Genomic DNA, 20,352 nt, shown 5'->3' on the forward strand with positions numbered 1-20,352 from the left:
TAAAAGGTGGAAGGATGATTAATACGTGAGGAATCCAATAGAAAGAGGTGACAAGGTGGTTCTGGGTCACCTACGCAATCGGGTTCAAAGCCAAGATTAGAACTTGGCTCTCCGGATTCTCAGTCTGTAAGATGTTCAATCTGTGGTGCTTTTTTAGATCTATTTTATCTGTCTGAAAGATGGGGTTGGGGGAGACAGATTATCTCTCTTCCTCTGGTTCACTTCCCGAGTTGCCACAGTAACACAGCTGAGCCAGGCTGAAGGCACGAGCCTGGAGACCCATCTGGGTCTCCACTTGGGTGGCAGGGGCTCTAACACTTGGGCATCTTCCACACATTGCCAGGCTGATTACCAGGAGCTGGATTGGAAGAGGAAAAGTCAGGACACTCATGGATGCCAGCGTCACAGGTGGGCTTACCCCGCTGAGCCACAGCACAGACCCCCAGTTGCACTTCCATTCTCGTGTTTTTATGGCAATTTCAGTAACTGTTCATTACGATAGTGTATGTCTGTATTATAGTAAATTTCCAGGGATTTGAATTTCTGCATCGGTAATATATTTTAAACTGTCAGAGTGTGATTGCTTACTGTTTTCACAAAAATCTGGGAAGACCGTTAAAAATGCAAAGTCATAAAAGCTGCATTCGTGAGATGTACTCTTCGGAACTTTTCCATTCCTGTTTCCAAACTGTGTAGCCACAGGACCTACACACCTGTGTCTCTTTGTGATCTCACAGTGTAGACTTGGCCACAGAGAAGTAGCTGGGTTGGAAAAGTTCATGTTTCAGTATAAAATAAGATTGACGTTTCAGTAGTTTCTGGTATTGACAAAGAAATAGTAACTACAGCCTCAGACTGTTAGAATTCTAATAAGCTCAGCCCACGCTGGCCCATCTTTCAGTGTGCATATAAGGGTAAGGAGGATTCAAGCAAGGTCATTCTGTGGTGGAATCCACTTACGGAATGCCTCCTTTACTGGTTGGCCTGTCCTCATTCCAATCCAAACGTGTTTATGTTGGCATAGACTGCCCCACGTGATGTGTGCCATCCTGGTTGAACCTTTGCATCTTTCCCATATTATCCCACAAACTTGGTGTCCTAACCTTGTACCCTCGTGTTCACAGTGGCTCTGTGTTCTACTGTGGGGACCCAGCACGGCGTGACTGCAGCCATCATGCCCCAAGGTGACCCTGGCAGTCACCCCTAAACCTAAGGGTAAACAAAGCTCATGAGGTTACCTGCCCCACGTTTCTTGCTAGGCACTGGTGCCTGCACTGTCTCTTAGCTGAGGCCTGGACCATTGATCTTTCTTGAGAAAATCCGGGTGTATTCGGTTACCCACGGGCCAGCTTTGTCTGTTTTTAGACACCTTTTGCCTTGTCTCATGGGTAGGGATCTTCTGGCTTGCAGCCACCCGAGATGCACTTCTGTCCAGAAGTCCTAATAAATCCCCCTCTCTCTGATCCTGGATTTGCCGACCTCTTTCCTCAGATCACAGAACCTTCCCACCTTGGCCGCTGGCTCTTTTATACCAGGCTTTCTTGAAACATCCGAAAGTCTGCTGAGTCTAGCTAATGTATGACTGTTCTTCTGTCCGATGGACTTTTTCAGACAATGACTTCAGTGTGTATAAAATCTGGGAAATGTTAGCAATCTATTAGAATAACTGGGGAACTTTTTCTGGGAAAGGCTACACTTAGCAACCCTGGTGTAAAATCATAAGTTCTTACTGAGGAAGACAAAGTAACAGCACAGACAAGTTTGATCTGCGTTTTTGTTATGATACCAGATGCCAACATGTACGCCTCTTGCTATTTGTGGAATGCCTGGTAAGGGAGACAGTAGGATTCTTCCTTGACAAAATCATTAAATGAGAACAATTTATCTTCCAGTATTAAAGACCTCTAACCTCTAAATTCCTATTTTTTTTTTCCCTTCCAGATAAGGTACATATTATTCATTCATTCCACCCTCAAAGTTTGTTCTCAAATTCTTTATTCAGGTGAATAGTCAAATGACTCAGTGTCTTAAATTTTAAATTTAAAAGTGATACTTCAGTTTTAGCAGTATGGCTTATTTAAACTAAAGTTTTTAAGTTAACCCTACGCCACACAATTTTGAATATCAACAGTTTCACAGTAAAGTAGAGACAAAGAAGACTTTTTTTAACCTTATCTCTCTGAATTTTTTTATTTTTTAATTTTTTCCTGATTTTTTTAATTTTATAAGGTATACAAATTTCATGTATTTCCCATATACAGATTCAAGAACCTATAATAATCCCCACCCTCCCTCCCTCCCACACTCCCACCCTTTTTCTTCCTCCCTCTCCTATTGCCATTCTTAATTTTGACAAAAATCTGTTTCAGTTTACTTTAGACTCAGAAGATTAACCCTACACTAAGTAAAGAGTTCAACAAAGAGTATGAAGGAAAAAACACTGTTTCTCAACAGTGAGACAAGGGCTGCAAGCATTCATCGCATCTCAAAATGTCAATTTCACTCCGATAGATTACCTTTTAGGCACTCTATTTGTTACCACAGATCAGGGAGAACATATATGGTATTCGTCTTTTTGGGACTGGCTTATTTCACTAAGTATATTGATTTCCAGTTGCACCCATTTTGTTGCAAAAGACTGGATTTCATTTTTTACTGCTGTGTAGTATTCCATAGTGTATATATACCATCATTTCTTTGTCCAGTTGATGGACATCTGGGTTGATTCCATACCTTATTGTGAATTGAGCTACAGTAAACATGGAATACAGGTAACTCTTTTATATGCTGATTTCATTTCATTTGGGTAAATTCCGAGGCATGGGTGGGCTGGGTCATATGGTAGGTCTACATTCAGATTTCTGAGCAATCGCCATACTGTCTTCCACCGTGGCTGCACCAGTTTACTTTCAAAAGACATTCTTGATAGAAGAGTAAGTATCTCTCATCTCTCCTCTTTCAGAAACAGAAGGTGGACAAAATGCCATGAGGTTGTTAAACTTCGTATTTCCACCTGAACTTCGGTGTCCTGGCCAGTCAGGTCCTGTGGTCTCTGACGATGCACTGGGTGCTGACCTTGGAAACAGGAAGCTGTGTGCTAACTTGTCAGTAGTTCCCAAAAGGCCGCTTCAGGAATCCCTCAGTATTCACAGTCTAGTCTTGGGGGCAATATTCTGTGTCATTACCAAAGGCCCTCGCTGATCATTTTACCAACCTGAAGAACTGAACTGCCACTAGTTATCTCCAGCAAGCAAATACACACACACGAGAGGGTGCCCAGATCCCCTCCTTAAAATCAGTGTCTAGAGCCACAGCATCACGTTTGTGGTTTCTGACATAGCCATGCATACGTGGACACCAGCCCACGTCACAATGGCAGCAGTGGGAACCCATGGGAGTTATCAGTGATCCACTCCATTGAGTGTTACTGTATGGACAGCCCTGATAGCTTCTAGACTTGAACAGTTGGATTTTGGATGTGAACTTCAGAATCAGTTTTAAGTGGAAACACTACTCTTCTGAGTTGGTATTCATTTGGAGTTAAGTAGACCCACATTTAATGTACATTTGTTTACTTGTTTAACATACATTCGGAATTTGGTTATGCATAGTGAGAAGTTGTAAAATGACTTCCATATAGCACAGTGCAATTCAATATTTTTAGGATGATTTTTCCTTCATATATAAAGAGTATTTGTCTTAGATATTAAGTTGAATTGGAGTTTTTATTCATAAATTTAAAAAGGATTTTAATTTGTGCACATTGCAGCTTATTGCCAGTTGTACTGAACGCTCAGTCCTCTGAATCTGTGGCCTCCGTAACCAAAGACTCAACCAACAGTGGATCAAAAAAACTCGAAGTTGTGTCTGTTTCTGTTTTTAATTTTTATTAATCTAAAGAGAACAGAATTCAGGTATTTCACAGGTACAGATCTAAGACGGCAGCCCTACTTCCCCCTCTCCCCTCTGCCCCCATCAATCCCCCTCCTTCCCGCCTTTTTTTTTTTTTTTTTTTTTTGGTTTTCACAAAGTTGTAATTTCAATCCCCCTATAATCACAGCTTAATTCACCACTAACCATAATACTCAACAGTACAAAGTCGGAAGACCACGGTTCCATGGGAGTATAAAGAAGGGCTAAAAACAACAGTCAGATCACAAGATGTCCATTTCATTGCTATGCATTTTTTGTATTCTATATTAACTACCACGTATCAGAGAAAATATTTGATATATACTTTCTTGGACTAACTTATTTCACTAAGCATAATGGTTTCCAGTTGCAATCATTTTGTTGCAAAAGACAGAATTTCATTCTTTTTATGGCTGAGCAGTATTGCATCGTGTATATATACCAGATTTTCTTTATCCGGTCATTAGTTGGTGGACATCTGGAATGAGTCCACGTCTTGGTTCTTGTGAACTAAGCTGTAATGAACATGGAAGTACAGATTACTCTTTCATATGTTGATTTCTCTTCGTTTGGGTAAACTCCCAGGAGTGGGAGGGCTGGGTCATATTGCAGATCTACTTTGAGATTTCTGAGGCGTCTCCATCCTGTCTTCCATAATGGTTGTACTGGTTTACACTCCCACCAACAGCAGATTCGAGGTACCTCTCCCTCCCTCCCTATAGTCTACAGTATCACACCTATGTACGTCGCATCTGGATAGCAGGTATTATAGGTAATCTCAGGATGACTTGGAGTACTGGGGGGATGGGCGTAGGCTGTGAACAAACACTATGCCATTTTATGCCAGGGACTTGAGCGCCTGTGAGTTTTGATATCTGGGTGGGGAGGGGGTTCTGGAACCAGTTCCCCACGGGCACTGAGGACACCATCCACTCGTGTTCCTAATATTTCCAAATAACGCATGGCAAGGCTTCATAGTTGTTGAGATGGGTAACTGCTCAGCTGCAGTAGGGACGCGAAGAGGCCGTGAGAAGGGTGTCACGAGGCGTCTGCCTTCCCCGTGTTTAGTGTGCCTACCTCTTTGCATTTCAGAGCTCCTGGAACTGAACCGAACGTCGCTATTTCACAGCCCGTTTGGATTTCTCGACCTGCAGGCAATGCTGCTGGACGACTACCAGGAGCGACTCTTCGTGGGCGGCAGGGACCTCCTGTATTCCCTCAGCTTGGACCGGCTCAGCGACGGCTACAGGGAGGTACAGACCCTTCGTGTGTGTTTCGGGAGGGAGAGGAGAGGGGGGAGTTGCGAGGGTGTGGCTTGAGCTTTATTCCACCTTGAACATTTTCAAGTGATAAGTAGTCCTTCCACAATGGAATCACTTCGAGAGAAGTGTATAGCTCATTGTGCATGAACTTGATGAGGCTGCCAGCATATCTGGACTCCCGGAAACTCCTTCCTGGTGCATTTGACATTCTGCTTGTGTGATCGTCCTTGTCACCACACCTGCTGTCCCGGGACATGGGCTTGGCACACGCGGCATAAGCAACAGCTCCCCGGAGCGTTGTCATTGCGACCACCGAGCTTGAAGAAACACGGCTCCGCGACATCACACGGTTCTGCTGGTCCTATCCCTGACACAGATGGAAGCCCCTGAGCCTGGCTGGTTAATGTGTGCTATTGAATGGAGCGAGTACTGACACCTTTTAGGAAAGGTTAACTGTGATTAGAGGAAGACAGTTCTTCTAGTCCCTGCTGACACAGACTTGAACTGACCTAATTGTTTATATCAATCTTACATGAAACGGGCAGAAATATTTAGACCACGGTATTTCTTGCCATAAATATAAGTATCGCGCAATCCCTTTCTTTATAATTTATTTTATATTTGCCTCAGTGAGCCTCCTCCACATTTTCTGAAGTCCCTTTGTAAAAACGGTGATGATCGGCTGCCTCCCTTTGTCTTGGGTAGTTCCTGATCTCCAGAGGAAATGATTTTTTAAATTAAAGATTTATTTTATTTATTTGAAAGGCAGAGACACAGAGAGAGAGAGGTCTTCCATCTGCTGGTTCACTCCCCAAATGGCCGCAACGACCAAGCACCTGGGCCAGGCCAAACTCAGAAGCCAGGAGCCTCCTCCAAGTTTCCCATGTGGGCGCAGGGGCCCAAGCGCCTGGGCCATCCGCCGCTGCTTTCCCAGGCAGAGAGCTGGATGGGAAGTGGAGCAACCAGGACTCAAACCGGCACCAATGCGGGATACCGCTGCAGGCCGGGCTCTGACCCACTGCGCCACAGCGCCAGCTCCGAGGAAATGATGTTAAACCTTTGGTTTCCCTTGACTCAGACTTCATATTTCTGAAGAACAGTCCCGTATGGTTCTCTCTGGATGTCTGTGGTCTCGGACGGTGGCCGTGAAGGTCAGGGAGGATAAAGCTCTCCCGTCATTCGCTGTCTGTGCCGCACACTCGCACCGCGCTTCAGGCACCTGCCCTCTGAACTCTCAGTGGAGTTAGAATGCGATTTTAGTTAAGTTAGTTTAAGTTATATCTTTACATTATTCTAGTTAGGAAAGCAGTGCTCAGCCGGGACCACACAGCTTATCAGACCTTCCCTTCCCTTCCTTTCTTTCTCTTTTCCCTTCTTTTTGCAATTTTCTTGCTTCTCCTGAAGTTGAAAGTTCTCACACATGGCTCCATCCGCTTAGCGTTTGATGTTAATTTCACTGATCTTTCTCCAGCTTCTCTACTGGAGTCTTTAGACACCTTTCAGTTTGGTAGATGTTCAGTCTCCGCCGGTCCACATTGGTTTGCATCATCAGTTGCAGGTATGGGCAGGGCCTCCTCGTACACTGCGCGTAGCTTCACTACCACCCTGCGGCTCCCCCAGTCTCCCACCTGCACAGAATCTCGGGTTCCCAGGGCACCCTTCTTTCTGGCTGATGGCTCACTGAAGGATACCCACTCCGAGTTTCTTGAAGGACCCGAAGTAAAATGTTGTTTTGTGTGTTTGAATTTTTTTAAGATGCATTTATTGATTTGAAAGGCACAGATACAGAGAGAGGAGAGAGAGGGAAAAATTAGAGAGAGAATCACACAGGATTGATGGGTGGATGTACAATTCTGGGTTGAAAGTCATTTGCATCAGACAAAGAATCTTTGCATTGAGGAAGTGGTCCTTAAAGTGTTGACCTCGGCACAGGATCGCGTGGTTCCCACGGAGTGGGTCCCGGGAATCCACAGCTGTAACAAGCTTCCTGCGTGAGCCTTCTCTACACAAAGCCACCTGAGTGATCCGTGGGCAGAGCCGTCCCCGGGCAGAGCCGTCCCCGGGCAGAGCCGTCCCCGGGCAGAGCCATCCCCAGGGCAGACCACGAGACCAAGAGGCAGCAGCTTCCCGTGCTAATGTCAGTCACCTTTCTTCCCATCTACTGTTCGTGCCCGACTGTACCCTCAGGCCTGTAATACCAGAGAGAGCAGTGTTCGTGCAGGCAGTGACCCATGAAAACGGTACAGAGCGGGAGACCTGGAGAAGTCATGCGTGTCACGCGCAGCCTCGTAGGAAAGGAAGTGCAGAGGGTGTGACCACTGAGCTGCACCGCGCCATCCGGCGAGCGTGCCGAGGAAAGAGCGAGGGGGGCTCTGAAGGGGATTACTTGCCTGTGCTGTAAGGGGCATCTGCGCTTGTGGGGCCAGAGCTTACACATTCAGGCCTTTCTTGTATTGCGCCTGCCCTGCCTGTCTCTCCAGAGTGATGAGCAACAAGCCCTCCACTGCTGCCTGGCCTGACTCCATGACAGCGGAGTGCGAGGGAGGCCGACTTCCATGGCATTCAGCTTCAAGGGGGGCTGAAGGGGACGTCCTCTCCCGCCTCTGTGGAGGAGGTGCACCTGCTCCGGGCGCGCTCCCCTCCTGTGCTGTCTGGACTTGGCGCTGCTGATACATTGTCTGCTGTTCCCTTTGTCGATCTCTCTCCCATGGGTTCCTCTAGCCCCCACCTGTCCACACCACCACATCGCCGGTCGGGTCATTGCTACTCACTCCTCCACACCCCACACCTCCTCCTCTTCCATATTGTTCAACGCTGGTTTTTTTTTTTTTTTTTTTTTTTTTTTTTTTTTTGACAGGCAGAGTGGACAGTGAGAGAGAGAGACAGAGAGAAAGGTCTTCCTTTGCTGTTGGTTCACCCTCCAATGGCCGCTGCGGCCGGCGCGCTGTGGCCGGTGCACCGCGCTGATCCGATGGCAGGAGCCAGGTGCTTCTCCTGGTCTCCCATGGGGTGCAGGGCCCAAGCACTTGGACCATCCTCCACTGCACTCCCTGGTCAACGCTGTTTTAAAAAGCCCGTCTCTTCCTCTCCTAACCTAGACTTGGAGGAGGTTTCCCAGCCCTTCCTTATCTCTTGGTCTGATTCGGATCCCAAATTGTATTAAAATTACTTGTCTACTTGTCAGTCTGCTTATTATGGCTCCGTAAGGGTGGGTCCTGTGTTAAGTTCATCTTCGACAATGCAGGCACTCAAAGAACGCGAGTGTCTCCGGTGCAGATCCCACCACAGTCTAATCGATCCGCTCCCTGCGTTCCCTGCAGCCCCCTTGCAAATCCCGTTGTGCTCAGGCTCAGGCTCCCCTTCACAGCAGTTGCCCTCTCGTTTCTTTTAGGTTACTCTTACTTGCCTTTTACTTATCTCTTCCCCCACAGCCAGCTCCCCAATTCTGCCCAGCAGTCAGCATAGGATGCTGTTCTACAGGTGGCGTCACCCCAGCCTTGGCTGACGTCACTCTCCTGAGGACCCCACCTTGGTTCCACCCCTACAGTGAAGTGAGGACTAAGGAGTGGTATTCAAAAAACCCTCCTGGGTGGTATAGTGTGCGTCCAGGATTGTGAAGGCCTGGGCCATTCTGTATCTCTGCAGGCCCCGGAAACAGTGGCCCATAGGTGGTGCTGAATTCCTAGTAGTTTCCATAAACAATAATCAATATTTGAATAGGCACATGCCTAAGATTGGTTTTTTCCCATGCAATTCTGAAACAGATCAGAACCCACCATTTAATAGATTTACTACATTATCTTCATATTTTTAAGCATTGGATGCTAAGCATTGGATTAAATTAATTCGTTTCATTTCCCAGACCATGAAATCATGATTTATCACAATGAAACTGTTCTGGCGGATCGATGAGACATAAAATACCCGCAGCCCTCAGGACAAAGTAGAAAAGCCCGTTCACACTCTTCACCCTGAAACTCTGATTCACAAATTCTGTTTGCTTCATCGAACGTGAGAACCTCGCACCCTCCTACAGCGGCTGACTTTGCGTAGAATTCCCTCTCTCTAAGAGTCGCTAGCGTCTCCCCCGCCACGCCGCCCAGGAATGTGCGGCTTCCTGGATGAGAACTCTGGGTTCATCAGTCACAGTCTGAGAAGACTTTTAGAGACACAATGTTTTTCCTTTTCTGCATCTCTCGGAAGTCTTTCAGAGCAAAAGGGCATTGGCTGCACTCGAGGAGATGGCTGTGGGAGAAACAGTGACAGCGCCGTGACCCTCAGGCCGTGGTGTGACAGTCGGGGACATCGGAGGAATCAGAGTGGGTACGACTCAGAAAGGGAGGACAGACGTCCCGGGCCTTCTCCTGGCTCACCTGTGCATTCTGCTTGCATGCGTACCCAGCTCTGAAAAACATTTGTTTGTTTTATTTTGTATTTTAAAGATTTATTTATGTATTTGAAAGGCAGAGTTACAGAGAGGCAGAGGTAGAGAGAGACAGAGAGACAGAGAGAGAGAGAGAGAGAGAGAGGGCTTCCATCCCCTGGTTCACTCCCCAGATGGCCACAACAGCTGGAGCTGCACCGATCCAAAGCCAGGAGCCAGGAGCTTCTTCCTGGTCTCCCACGCGGGTGCAGGGACCCAACCACTTGGACCATCTTCTACTGCTTTCCCAGGCCATAGCAGAGAGCTGGATCGGAAGAGGAGTAGCTGGGACTTGAACCAGCGCCCATATGGGATGCTGGCACTGCAGGTGGCAGCTTAACCCCCTACGCCACAGCGCTGGTCCTGAATTTGATTTTGCTGAAATAACAAAGTCTCAATTGGGCTAGGGTTCTAACCACAAGTGTTTAAGGCTATTCAGGTTTTAATTGCCTTTTGTGTTTTTTCTATTTCCTTTTACTTACTACCCAATTTTTTTTTTTTTTTTTTTTTTTTTTTTTTTTTTTTGCCAGGCAGTTACAGTGAGAGAGAGAGACAGAGAGAGTTATAGACAATGAGAGAAGAGAACTACCCAATTTTTAAATTGTGCTTCTGTATGGAGGACCTCCTGTCTAGATAATCAAAACGGAAAGCAGAAACGCGTATGCTTCTTCTCACATCCTCCGCCCTCAGCTAATTTATGCTCCTTGTGTTATCAAGTTGCAACCAGGAGAGAGAGGGCTGTTTGTTTAGTTCTGATCAGGGTTTCTGGTTCGCAGCCTTGCAGCTTTGTACTCGGCAGAATTATGTTTTATTTGTACATGAATGCGAAGTTGTCCGAACTTTCATCACCGGTATAGTTAAATCTACCAGGATTTAAAAGTATATATTTATATAATACATATATATAGAGAGAGAGTCTTTTAAGGGTTAAGCAAGTAATTCCCAGCAAACTCTCAGTATATTAGATCTAGCAAAAATATGCTTTCGGGAGGGCATTTAGCCTAGCAAGTAAGATGCCAGTTGGGACACCTACATCCCACGTTGGAGGGCCTGTGTTCGAGTCTCAGCCCTGTCTCCAGCTTCCTGCAAATGCTGGCCCGGGAGGCCGTGGCGATGGCACAAGTAACTTCATTCCTGCCATTCTCATGGGCGATCCAGGCCGAGTTCCTGGCCCCCAGCTTCAGCCTGGCACAGCAGCAGAGGTCGTGGCATCCGGGGAGTGAGCCAGTGGATGGGAGCTTTCTCTCTCGGGTCTGTATTTTTCTCTCTGTCTCTCTGCCTCTCGAATAAATGAATAAAAATTTTAAATATTCATAAGAAAAACCCCCCAAAAAATAACTGAAAAAAAAATCCTGATATTTTCTTAGAGCCAACCTAGTATTTACACAAGTGGTAATTCAAACAATCCCTTTTTAAAAGATAAAAACAATAAACAACTGTAAAGCATTTTAATGATGTTATGATAGCATGGTACACTGATTTGATCATTTAATTAGCAAGTTAAAATTAGTAGTATTAGTGTCTTCCACATCTCACACGTGGTAGCTTTCCAATGTAGCACAGAGAATGCGGAAAGCTGTTGTGTTATTTGGTATATTCCACGAGGAAAACTTGGGTCCTTGTCCATACTTACGTACTTCTATTTGCTAGAAGGAAATTACAGATTTGGTACATTTTTTTTCACCTTTCAAAAGTTGGTTCTTACTCTTTCTGATCTGTATTTCATTGGTAGAATGGGGTGCAGCTGACATATTTTTTTCAAACTTGACCAATAAGTCAATATGTTCATCTTTTTAAACTTCATTCTAACTTACGCTGGTTCACCTCTGTTATAACAGCTTTTGCAAAGGAGCAGAGTGGGGTGGCAAAGAACTCGGGCTCTGTGAGTAACTGCCTGACTCCCAGCTCAGCTCTGCTGCCGAGGGCATGAGAGATCTCAGGCAACTGATGCCACACTTCTGTGTCTGCTTCCCCGTCTGTAAGTGGTGATAGCGATAGCCCTAGTACCTTTCTCTTCGCTTTCCTTTGGAGGATAAATGAGGTATTGAGTGTATGAATACAGTAAGCAGTGTCTAAATATTTATTATCACTACACACACACACACACACACACACACACACACCAGATGAGTCTAATGTGCTGCCATGTCAATTTTGCATTTTAATTTGAAAGAGAGCAGGAGAGAGCTTCCAACTACTGGTTCACCTCCCAAATGCCTGGAGGGGGGCCAGGACTGGGCCAGGCCAAAGGCAGGAGGGACAGCCCGGGTCTCCCACAGGGGTGGCAGGGACCCAGGTAGCTAGACATCGGCTGCTGCCTCCTAGGGAGCTGGAATGGAGGGTGGAGCCGGGCGCTCCCATACAAGATGCAGGCATCCCAAGCAGTGCAATCGGTGTGCCAGACGCCCGCCCGCCTTGCGTCCGCTTCTGAGTGAGGCATAGGAGTACTGCAAGATTTCAGGCGCTGTTTAACCACGTTCCAGAAATATATGGTGAATGAAATACGCAGACGTGGATAGAATAGCCCTTACTCTAGGATATTTATAGTAGAAAATTTACATAGGCCCACGCGCCGCAATTTTGTAGACTGAAATAAAGGTCCAGTCAAATGCTAAGAATGTATAGAAAAGCTTTGGTCGGGAGAGTGGTTCCTGGAACAGACTTTTTTTAAACTGATTAGCATTTTATTAGAAAAGATATGAACAACAGAGTGAACAGGTACACAGCGCAAGGTCTGCATGGATCCCAAGTACAGAAGCTTTGTCCCCAAGGAGTCAGGGTGCACCCTCCTCCTCACACATCAGCTCATCCACCGACCAGGCTGCTCTCTGAACCTCCTCACTCAGAATTCTAGTTGAAGTCTCCCTGTACAGGCAGGCTTGATTGACGTACAGGCAGGCTTGATTGACGTACAGGCAGGCTTGATTGACTCACCGCCATGTGATTCGGCTCATTCTCTCCCAATCCCAGAAGCTGAGGGGTGGCATTGAAAGTCCCACCCCTCCACTCTGGTGACAAAGCCTTCATTCCAAAGCTGTGTAAGGACCCGGTGGTGAACCACCCCTTAACATAAAGACGTGTCTACCAGGGAATTTTAAGTGCTTTTTAAATAATTATCAACCACAATAAAGATAGAATTGCCATGACACCCTGTCCATCAAATGAAATGTCGTCACGATATGTAAGTCAAAACTCTGGCAAGTGTGGACAGCGGTAAAGAAACGTGGATGTTGGTGATTCCAACGCCCACATTTGGTGAGCAGACGTTAGCACTGGACTTGGAGTGATGGAAGTTTGATTGGCAAGTGGGAGCAGAGGCAGGACAGAAACTGTGAAGCGGTTGAAGCACGGACTGATGTCCTTGGCGAGGTAGCCGGGGGGAGGGGACCTGGATGGCTCCAGGGTGCACAGTGAGGGATACTGACTGCTGGTCTATGATTGCAGCCTAATCTTGCAGGCAGCGCTGGCGTCGCGGGAGGACTGTAGTTCAGTGCGTACTTCGGCCATGGGATTTTGGATAAACAGAGGAGAGGAGAGGCCTGGGTCCATAGGCAGCAACTGGAATTCAGAACCAGGGACTTGTGGCGTAGAACCCTAAGCCTTTCTACCACCTCACGCCACCGAGGGGCAGCCCTGGCCTGGGGGGCAGCTCCCCCCCTCTAGGATGCCGTTAGTTCCGACAGAAAGTGCTCCGTCCTTTCCCGTGGTTCTCATGCCCTTGGCACATCCGTGCTTTACCCTAGCGAAGCGCGAGGCCTGGTGGAGCGGTCACTGCTGGAGACCCAGGCCACACCCCTCCCACGCCAGCTTGCCTGCGGTCTGGTTTTGTGGCCTTGCCATCTATCACATTTAGTTAACAGATAAGAATGAATGAGGCTTCCTGATAAACTGCCCCCTTGAAGATGCCAATACCAGTTTAAGGAATAATTTTTTTTCTTTTTTCCATTCCATGAAAACCTAAAAAATTAGCGTGTTTATTTTTTAAGCTCTATTTTTTTAGAAGACGGAGAATACTCCAAATTTAGTAATGAGCTTTCAATTTAAGCAACTTCAATCCACAGTTTGTCTCTCGGTTTCTAAATTTGAGCGTGTTTTGCTGTCATTATTCTCACCACTATAATTTTAAGCTGACAGTCTACTGCTTAAGTTGGATATCTGGAGAAATGGTGGCTCTGTGAGATCACTTTGTTTATAAAAATAGCTATACTTTTCTCATTTACTCAGCTTTTCTGTATCAGAGGTGAAAGGAAGCTTGTATTTTGGAATTTGGTATTTTTTGAGTGGGAGAAAGGCATTCAAATAGAATTTGCATGTAAATGTAAGATAGTATTTCACATTAATGATAGCAGTCAAGTGCATTTCATCCCTGAACAAGGGCATGCACCAGGCCCCTCATGTTGCTGTCATTATAATATTGTCCTAGGTCAAGTGCTTCAGAAAATAAGCCTTTCAAGCTAATTTTGTCTATCACCCAAAAGATTATAATTCTGGCACAAAAACTGCTTAAATAGTGAGAGCCTTTGTAAGGTATAAAGGCAGAAACACTAAAACAGATGTGTGCCAGGTTAAACATTACCATTTATAAGGCATTAGTAATGTGCTACATTCAAAATATATTTTATTTATTTTAATGATATTTATAGGGTGTATAGTTAAAATGTACACTGGGGCATCCCATATGGGTGCCAGTCCGTATCCTGGCTGCTCCACTTCCAATCCAGCTCCCTGTTAATGGCCTGGGAAAGTGGCGGAGGATGGCCCAGGTGCTTGGGCCCCTGCTCTCATGTGGGAGACCTGGGGGAGGCTCTTGGCTTCTGGCTTTGGATTGGCTGAGCTCTGGCCATTGCAGCCATTTAGGGAGTGAACCAGCAGACAGAAGATTTCTCTCTGTCTCTGCCTCGGCCTCTCTATAACTGCCTTATAAGTAAATAAATGTTTTTTTTAAAAGAACAAAGTAAAAAATAAAAAATAAGTACATTGATTCTGTATGCAGATACAAAATGTAGGAAAAAATCCAAAATAAACAAGCATTTTTCCTTAGAATAAGTGAAATTTAATAATACAGTCTAAGTCACTTAAATATAGTCTATGAAGATAGATTATATTAAGTGGATTATTTTGCTTAATCTTTTAAATAAATATTTTTCTCTTTAAAGATTTAATTATTTATTTGAAAGGCAGAAATACAGAGAAGGAAAGAGAAAGAGAGAGAGAAAGCGGAAGAGAGAGAGAGATCTTCCATCCGCCAGTTCACTCCCCAAGGGGCCACAATGGCCAGGGCTGGGCCAGACTGAAGCCAGGAGCTAGAAGCCTCCTCTGGGTCCCCCATGTGGGTGGCAGGAGCTCAAGCACTTGAACCATCTTTCGCTGCTTTCCCAGGCACCTTAGCAGGGAGCGGGATAAGAAACTGAGCAGCCGGGACACAAACCGGTGCCCGTATGGAGAGCTGGCATCGAGAGAGGGCTTAACTTTCTAGGCCACAGCACTGGCCCTGTAAAGAAATTTTTGACAGTTAAAGTATTCCTTTTGTGTGAAGTTGGCTTTGCTCCCTTCAATTTGTGAGTGTCATAACTTTTGTAACAAGAAGCTGTTAAATCCTTAATCTTGATATAAGTGCAAGGTGTCCGGCGCATAACAAATCTTCCCAGGCAGACGAATCAGTTAATTCCAGGCTTTCATTGGGATTCCGCTCCCGGGCGAGGTTCCCCGGTCCCCACAGAGGTTGGGAGGGCTCCTTTTGTAGATACAGGGCGTGGGGGTTAAAGGTTGAGGCAGGTCTGATCCTCATTGGTTGACCTTTAGGCACCCACGGGGACCTTGACAAGGACTTTTCTTCCCCGGAAGTGCGGGTTGGGACTCTCCACTCCCGGAAGTGCAGGCCCTCCGTCCTTGGGGATCCCAAAGCTGCCATCAAGTTTGAGTCTCAGTAGGAAGTTCAGAAAAAAAATGACTTTGTAAATTAATTTATATTTTATCTTTCTGCTTCGAGATACGCAGGAATAGCAGGTGGTCTACTAGCATGCGGGGAATGCACTGTACTGGAAAGGTGTGTTTTTAACCTTTTGCTTTTTTGTACCTTTTTTTTGGAAATCACATTACACCCTGTAGTTCAACTGCCTCCAGGAATGTTCTGTGCGGAACAAATAGCTCCATGTTGTGGGTTTTGTTGCTGCTGTTCCCTGGAGCACACCCCTAAGACACCCCAGCTGCCAAAACAAGAGGAGAAAATCGCCTCCCTCGCAAGCTTGGCAGGGCCTGGGCCCGCGATGGCTTTGGAAAGCAGCTTTGACTTCCGGTGGGGTCTGTCTGGTCCCAGTGCGTCCCCTGAGTTAGTGCTGGGACGCAGTCCCGAACCTGGTGTTCAGCAGCACAACGCTCGTGTCCCTGGGGAGGGCCCGTGTGGCCGTCTTGCCGCGCTGTCTTCGCCATTTCCTTTTTTTTTTTTTGCCTCTCTCCCTTCCGTCTGCCCACAGAGATGGGGCCAGCGCCCCGTTGTCTGCCCTCAGAACGCTTACCAGCCTTTTGTCTCAGCACTTCCTTCCTCACCGAGCTGAGAAGGGTTCCTTAGCCCGTTCTCTCTGACACTTGACTGCACACAATGTGGCAAAGGCTGGTGACTGCTACAAGCCCACCCGCGGCACTGACTGCGCAGAAGCTGGGGGAGGGCGCGAGTCCTGGTAGGCATTGGTGTGGACACGGGGGTAAGTCACTGCCATAGGCAACCTGCGGTTAAGTGCACAAATCACGAAGTCCTAGAGAGAGAGGGGACGGGAGGAGGGAGGAAGTGATACCAGGAGAGGTCTCATGTGAAACGCGTGTAGAGCCTGCCTGGAAGCACAGCTCCATCATTGTCACGGCCGGGGCCACCGTGGGTGTTCTCAAGGCTGGGGCACAGCGCCCAGTGCTCAGGGCCGGCAGGCAGAAGGCTTCAGATCTCCACCGGCTGCCTCGCCCCCGGATCCTCAGGGGCTCGTGATGCGTGGCAGCCGGGAGGCACTGCACACCATGCACACGTGTCACCTCTGAGGCACCTCAGCCTTGGGAGGCGCCGACCTTCGAAGGGGCCATTAGCAGCCTGTCCAACCTCTGCCCACGGGGACGCATTGCCGTCATGACCCGGCCAGGAACCAGCTCTCCCACCTGCCCTGGAGGGAGCGTCTCTCTGTGTAAAAATAGCCTGGAACCAGCGCTGTCGCCAGGTGCGTGGTGATGCTGTAGGTGTGGTCCTGGTCAGGAGTATATGAAGCAGTGATTTACAGAAATACAGACCCGTGTCTTGCGGGAATATGTTTATGTAATATATATTAGGCATGGGTTTAAAGGAATCATCATTTTCCATAATGAAGAAAAACGAATGAGAAGGAATGCTAATATTGTAAAATAAAAATGCCTGCATCTTATAGTAAGTTAAGAACATAACGTGGCCAGCGCCGTGGCTCACTTGGTTAATCCTCCTCCTGTGGCGCCAGCATCCCACATGGGTGCCAGGTTCTAGTCCCGGTTGCCCCTCTTCCAGGCCAGCTCTCTGCTGTGGCCAGGGAGTGCAGTGGAGGATAGCCCAGGTCCTTGGGCCCTGCACCCCATGGGAGACCAGGAAGAAGCACCTGGCTCCTGCCTTCGGATCAGCGCACCAGCCATAGTGGCCATTTGGGGGGTGAACCAACGGAAGGAGGACCTCTCTCTATCTCTCTCTCTCACTGTCTATAACTCTACCTGTCAAATAATAAATAAATACATTTTTAAAAAAAAATAACACACTCTTCTGCATTGTGGATGAGATGTCGTCTGATTTCTGTCGTACCACTGAGCAAAACCTTCCAGTGAAAGGCCGTCCCCAATGAACCTGTGCTTTGTTTTCTTTGCATACACACACGCACGTGTCTATGCAGTCTGCGTGTGCCTGCACGTGTTCTAGCGTGTCTGTCTGAGTAATCAGTGCCACCACAGGAAAATCCTAATTCTCAAACCAAATTGAATCTGAAGTTAAAGTGGGTCTTGGAAATCATCAGAAAAAAATGCATGACTTGGTGGAAGGCTTTTTTCCAAAATAGTAGATGTTAAAAATGTGTAAACTCTACCGCTGTGGTGGTGGCGTGGCTTCCTCAGGCTCATGCTAACCTGACACTGATGTGCGGTTTTTAATAAGTAGATTTTTGTGCTTAAATGTTTATTCATTTTTAATCTACTTGAAAGGCAGAGAGAGACTGAGAGTTTCCACCCTCTGGTTCACCCCCCACAACTGTCAGAGCCGAGCCAGGCCAAAGGCAGGAGACTGGAACTCCACACATGGGGGGAGGGGACCCTTGCACTTGAGCCATCATTGCTGCCCCCCGGGGTGCGTTAGCAGCAGCCCAGCTCAGAAGTGGAGTAGCTGGGACTTGAACCTTGCATGCTGTACACGTGGGCTGCAGGCGTCCCCAGCACAGCTTAACCTGCGGCACCACAGCACCCACCCAACACTGCTGTGTTTGTGTGATGTCCTTCCTGACCCCCTGTGGATCCGTTGCTCACATCACCATGTATTCTAGGATTGTGTGTGTGTGCCTTTGGCTTTGTGTGGGCTTTCTTTCACATCCCTGCTTCTTCCTTCTGTCTCTTGTTCTGTGTTTTGATGTAAAGTGAGTCTGCTAAGCAGCACCTGCTGTGGCATCACGTGAGTGGCAAACTCTTTGGGGTTCGTTGCAGCAATGAGAGCACCAAGAGTTTCATAGCGGAAATCCAACCAGAGACCGCTGTTCTGTGATCGTAAGTTTAGCCATGTAGCGATCACAGTGAGAAAAAGTCACCACTGCAATAAAGCCCCGATGCGGTCTGTATGGCAGAGACTGGATTGGACTTTACAATATTTGAGTTAAATGACGATCCTTGTCCACTTCTGGAAGATACATACTTTACCTGATATTTTATAAAGCACATATTTTTTAAAAAATCTTAAATCTTGAGCATGTTTGAGATTCAGACATAAACCTCAAAAACTAAAGTGCCTCTGGGGCCAGGATCAGGAAAAAGGAGCAAATCAGAGACTTCCTGTCCCGTTGAACAAAGACCGCAAGGAATGTTGCTACGCAGGATGCGTGCCCAGTGTTGCTTCTGTTCAGATGTTTCTAGAGAAACCATAAATCTAGATGTTTTTTAAAGTAAGATCTCTCACTGTCAGTGTTGGGCAGTGACTTAAAAATAATTAAAGGGTTTGGTCATTAAATTAAAAATACCTCCAGTCAACAGCATCTGAAATTTAGCTTGGTAACTTTCCAGGCTAACAGAGCACGGGCGGAGACAGGGGTGGGGAGAAGGGAGGGAGACACAAGACAGGAGTGACCGTGAGGGGACAGAGTGCCCCGGGCAGGGGAAGGGTCTGACCGCAGCAGACACTGACATGAGCAGGCAAGCGGCACCGAAGCCTTCTCCATCAAGGCCCCTGACACCTGTTCATCAGAATAGCCATCACACCCAGAGGTGCCCAGCTACTTGGCTGGGAAACTCTTGTTCCTTCACCAAGATGTTTACTTGCTAAGGAAAAGTGGTGGGCGTCGAACAGAAGAGAGCCAAAGAAACTCTGGGGTAGCCTGGCTTCGTTGGAGGCAACTCAGACAAACCCGGAAGGCCCCCACCCCTCCAGAGAGAGTCCGTGCCTGGGTGGCCGGCAGGGCTGGTGCCGCTGATTGGTCAGCTGGAGCCAGTGCTCCTGGGGACTCTGAGGGAGGTCCAAGAACAGGGCGGGCTTGCCTTTGTTGGTTTGCTGAGAGGGCGACAGAGCCCGCAGAGAGGCGCCGCGGGGACGGGCAAGCCCCTGAGTGAGCACGGGGACCATTTGGGAACTTAGCAGCTGCTACCGTTACGCAGCGGGGTCACCTTCCTCAGCTTCATCCTTGGGTCTACACTGCATCGTGCTTTGCACAGAGAATTAGGCACTTTTTTAAAACAAACTCCCTAGATGACACCACCTCCTTGGTAATCAGAAGGATTAAGTTAGATACACTGGTAGTGTCTTCTTACACCAGAAGGAAACAATGCTTGGTGTGGTGGAGGGTTGGCAGCAAACGGGCATCCATGCCCGGGAAGGCGGATGAGAGAAATGGGAGGCGGAGACCCTGCACACCACGGAGCCAGCAGGAAGAGCGGGCTCCGTGCGCACACGGGGCTGTGAAGGGCTCTTAAAACCCAAGTGTGCTATGCAAAAGATCAGAAAGAGACGAGGTGTGAAATTCCATACCATTTGTGTAAGTTAGAAGTACATGCACAAAAGAAATGGAATGCGTTTTATAAGAATGCACACAAACGGGCGGGGGTGTCAGGCCGCTGCAGGGGGCGGGGCCCATCCCCTGTCAGAGTGACGGTTTGAGTCCCAGCTGCTCCAGTCCAGCCAACGCGCATCCTAGGAGGCAGCAGGTGATCACGTGCAGTCCCTGGGTCCCTGCCCCACCCCTGGGAGACCTGGGCTGGGGTTCAGGCTCCTGGCGTTGTCCAGTCTGTGCCAGGCATTTGGGCAGTGGACCAGCTGATGGACAATCTCCCTCTCTCCCTCTCTCCCTCTCTCCTTCTCTCCTTCTCTCCCTCTGTCTCTATTTCTGACTGTCAAATAAAATGAAAATTAATATTTTTTTAAAAAAGTAATATATATATGGCCGGCGCCACGGCTCACTAGGCTAATCCTCTGCCTTGCGGCGCCGGCACAGGGGTTCTAGTCCCGGTCGGGGCGCCGGATTCTGTCCCGGTTGCCCCTCTTCCAGGCCAGCTCTCTGCTGTGGCCAGGGA

The 20,352-nt window shown here is 47.6% G+C and overlaps 1 protein-coding gene across 2 annotated transcripts in view; it reads left to right on the forward strand.

Annotated features, from left to right (window-relative positions):
• The window catches only part of SEMA3E (semaphorin 3E), a 245,100-nt gene that overhangs the window by 145,659 nt on the left and 79,089 nt on the right, over positions 1–20,352 (forward strand). For both annotated transcript variants that reach the window (XM_051853020.2, XM_051853021.2), the window contains exon 2: positions 5,005–5,165. In XM_051853020.2, coding sequence (XP_051708980.2) covers positions 5,005–5,165 — 161 coding nt within the window. The remainder of the gene's footprint in view (positions 1–5,004; positions 5,166–20,352) is intronic.

The sequence above is a fragment of the Oryctolagus cuniculus genome, chromosome 16 (genome assembly GCF_964237555.1).
Source record: "Oryctolagus cuniculus chromosome 16, mOryCun1.1, whole genome shotgun sequence".
In the NCBI taxonomy this organism is placed as follows: Eukaryota; Metazoa; Chordata; class Mammalia; order Lagomorpha; family Leporidae; genus Oryctolagus; species Oryctolagus cuniculus.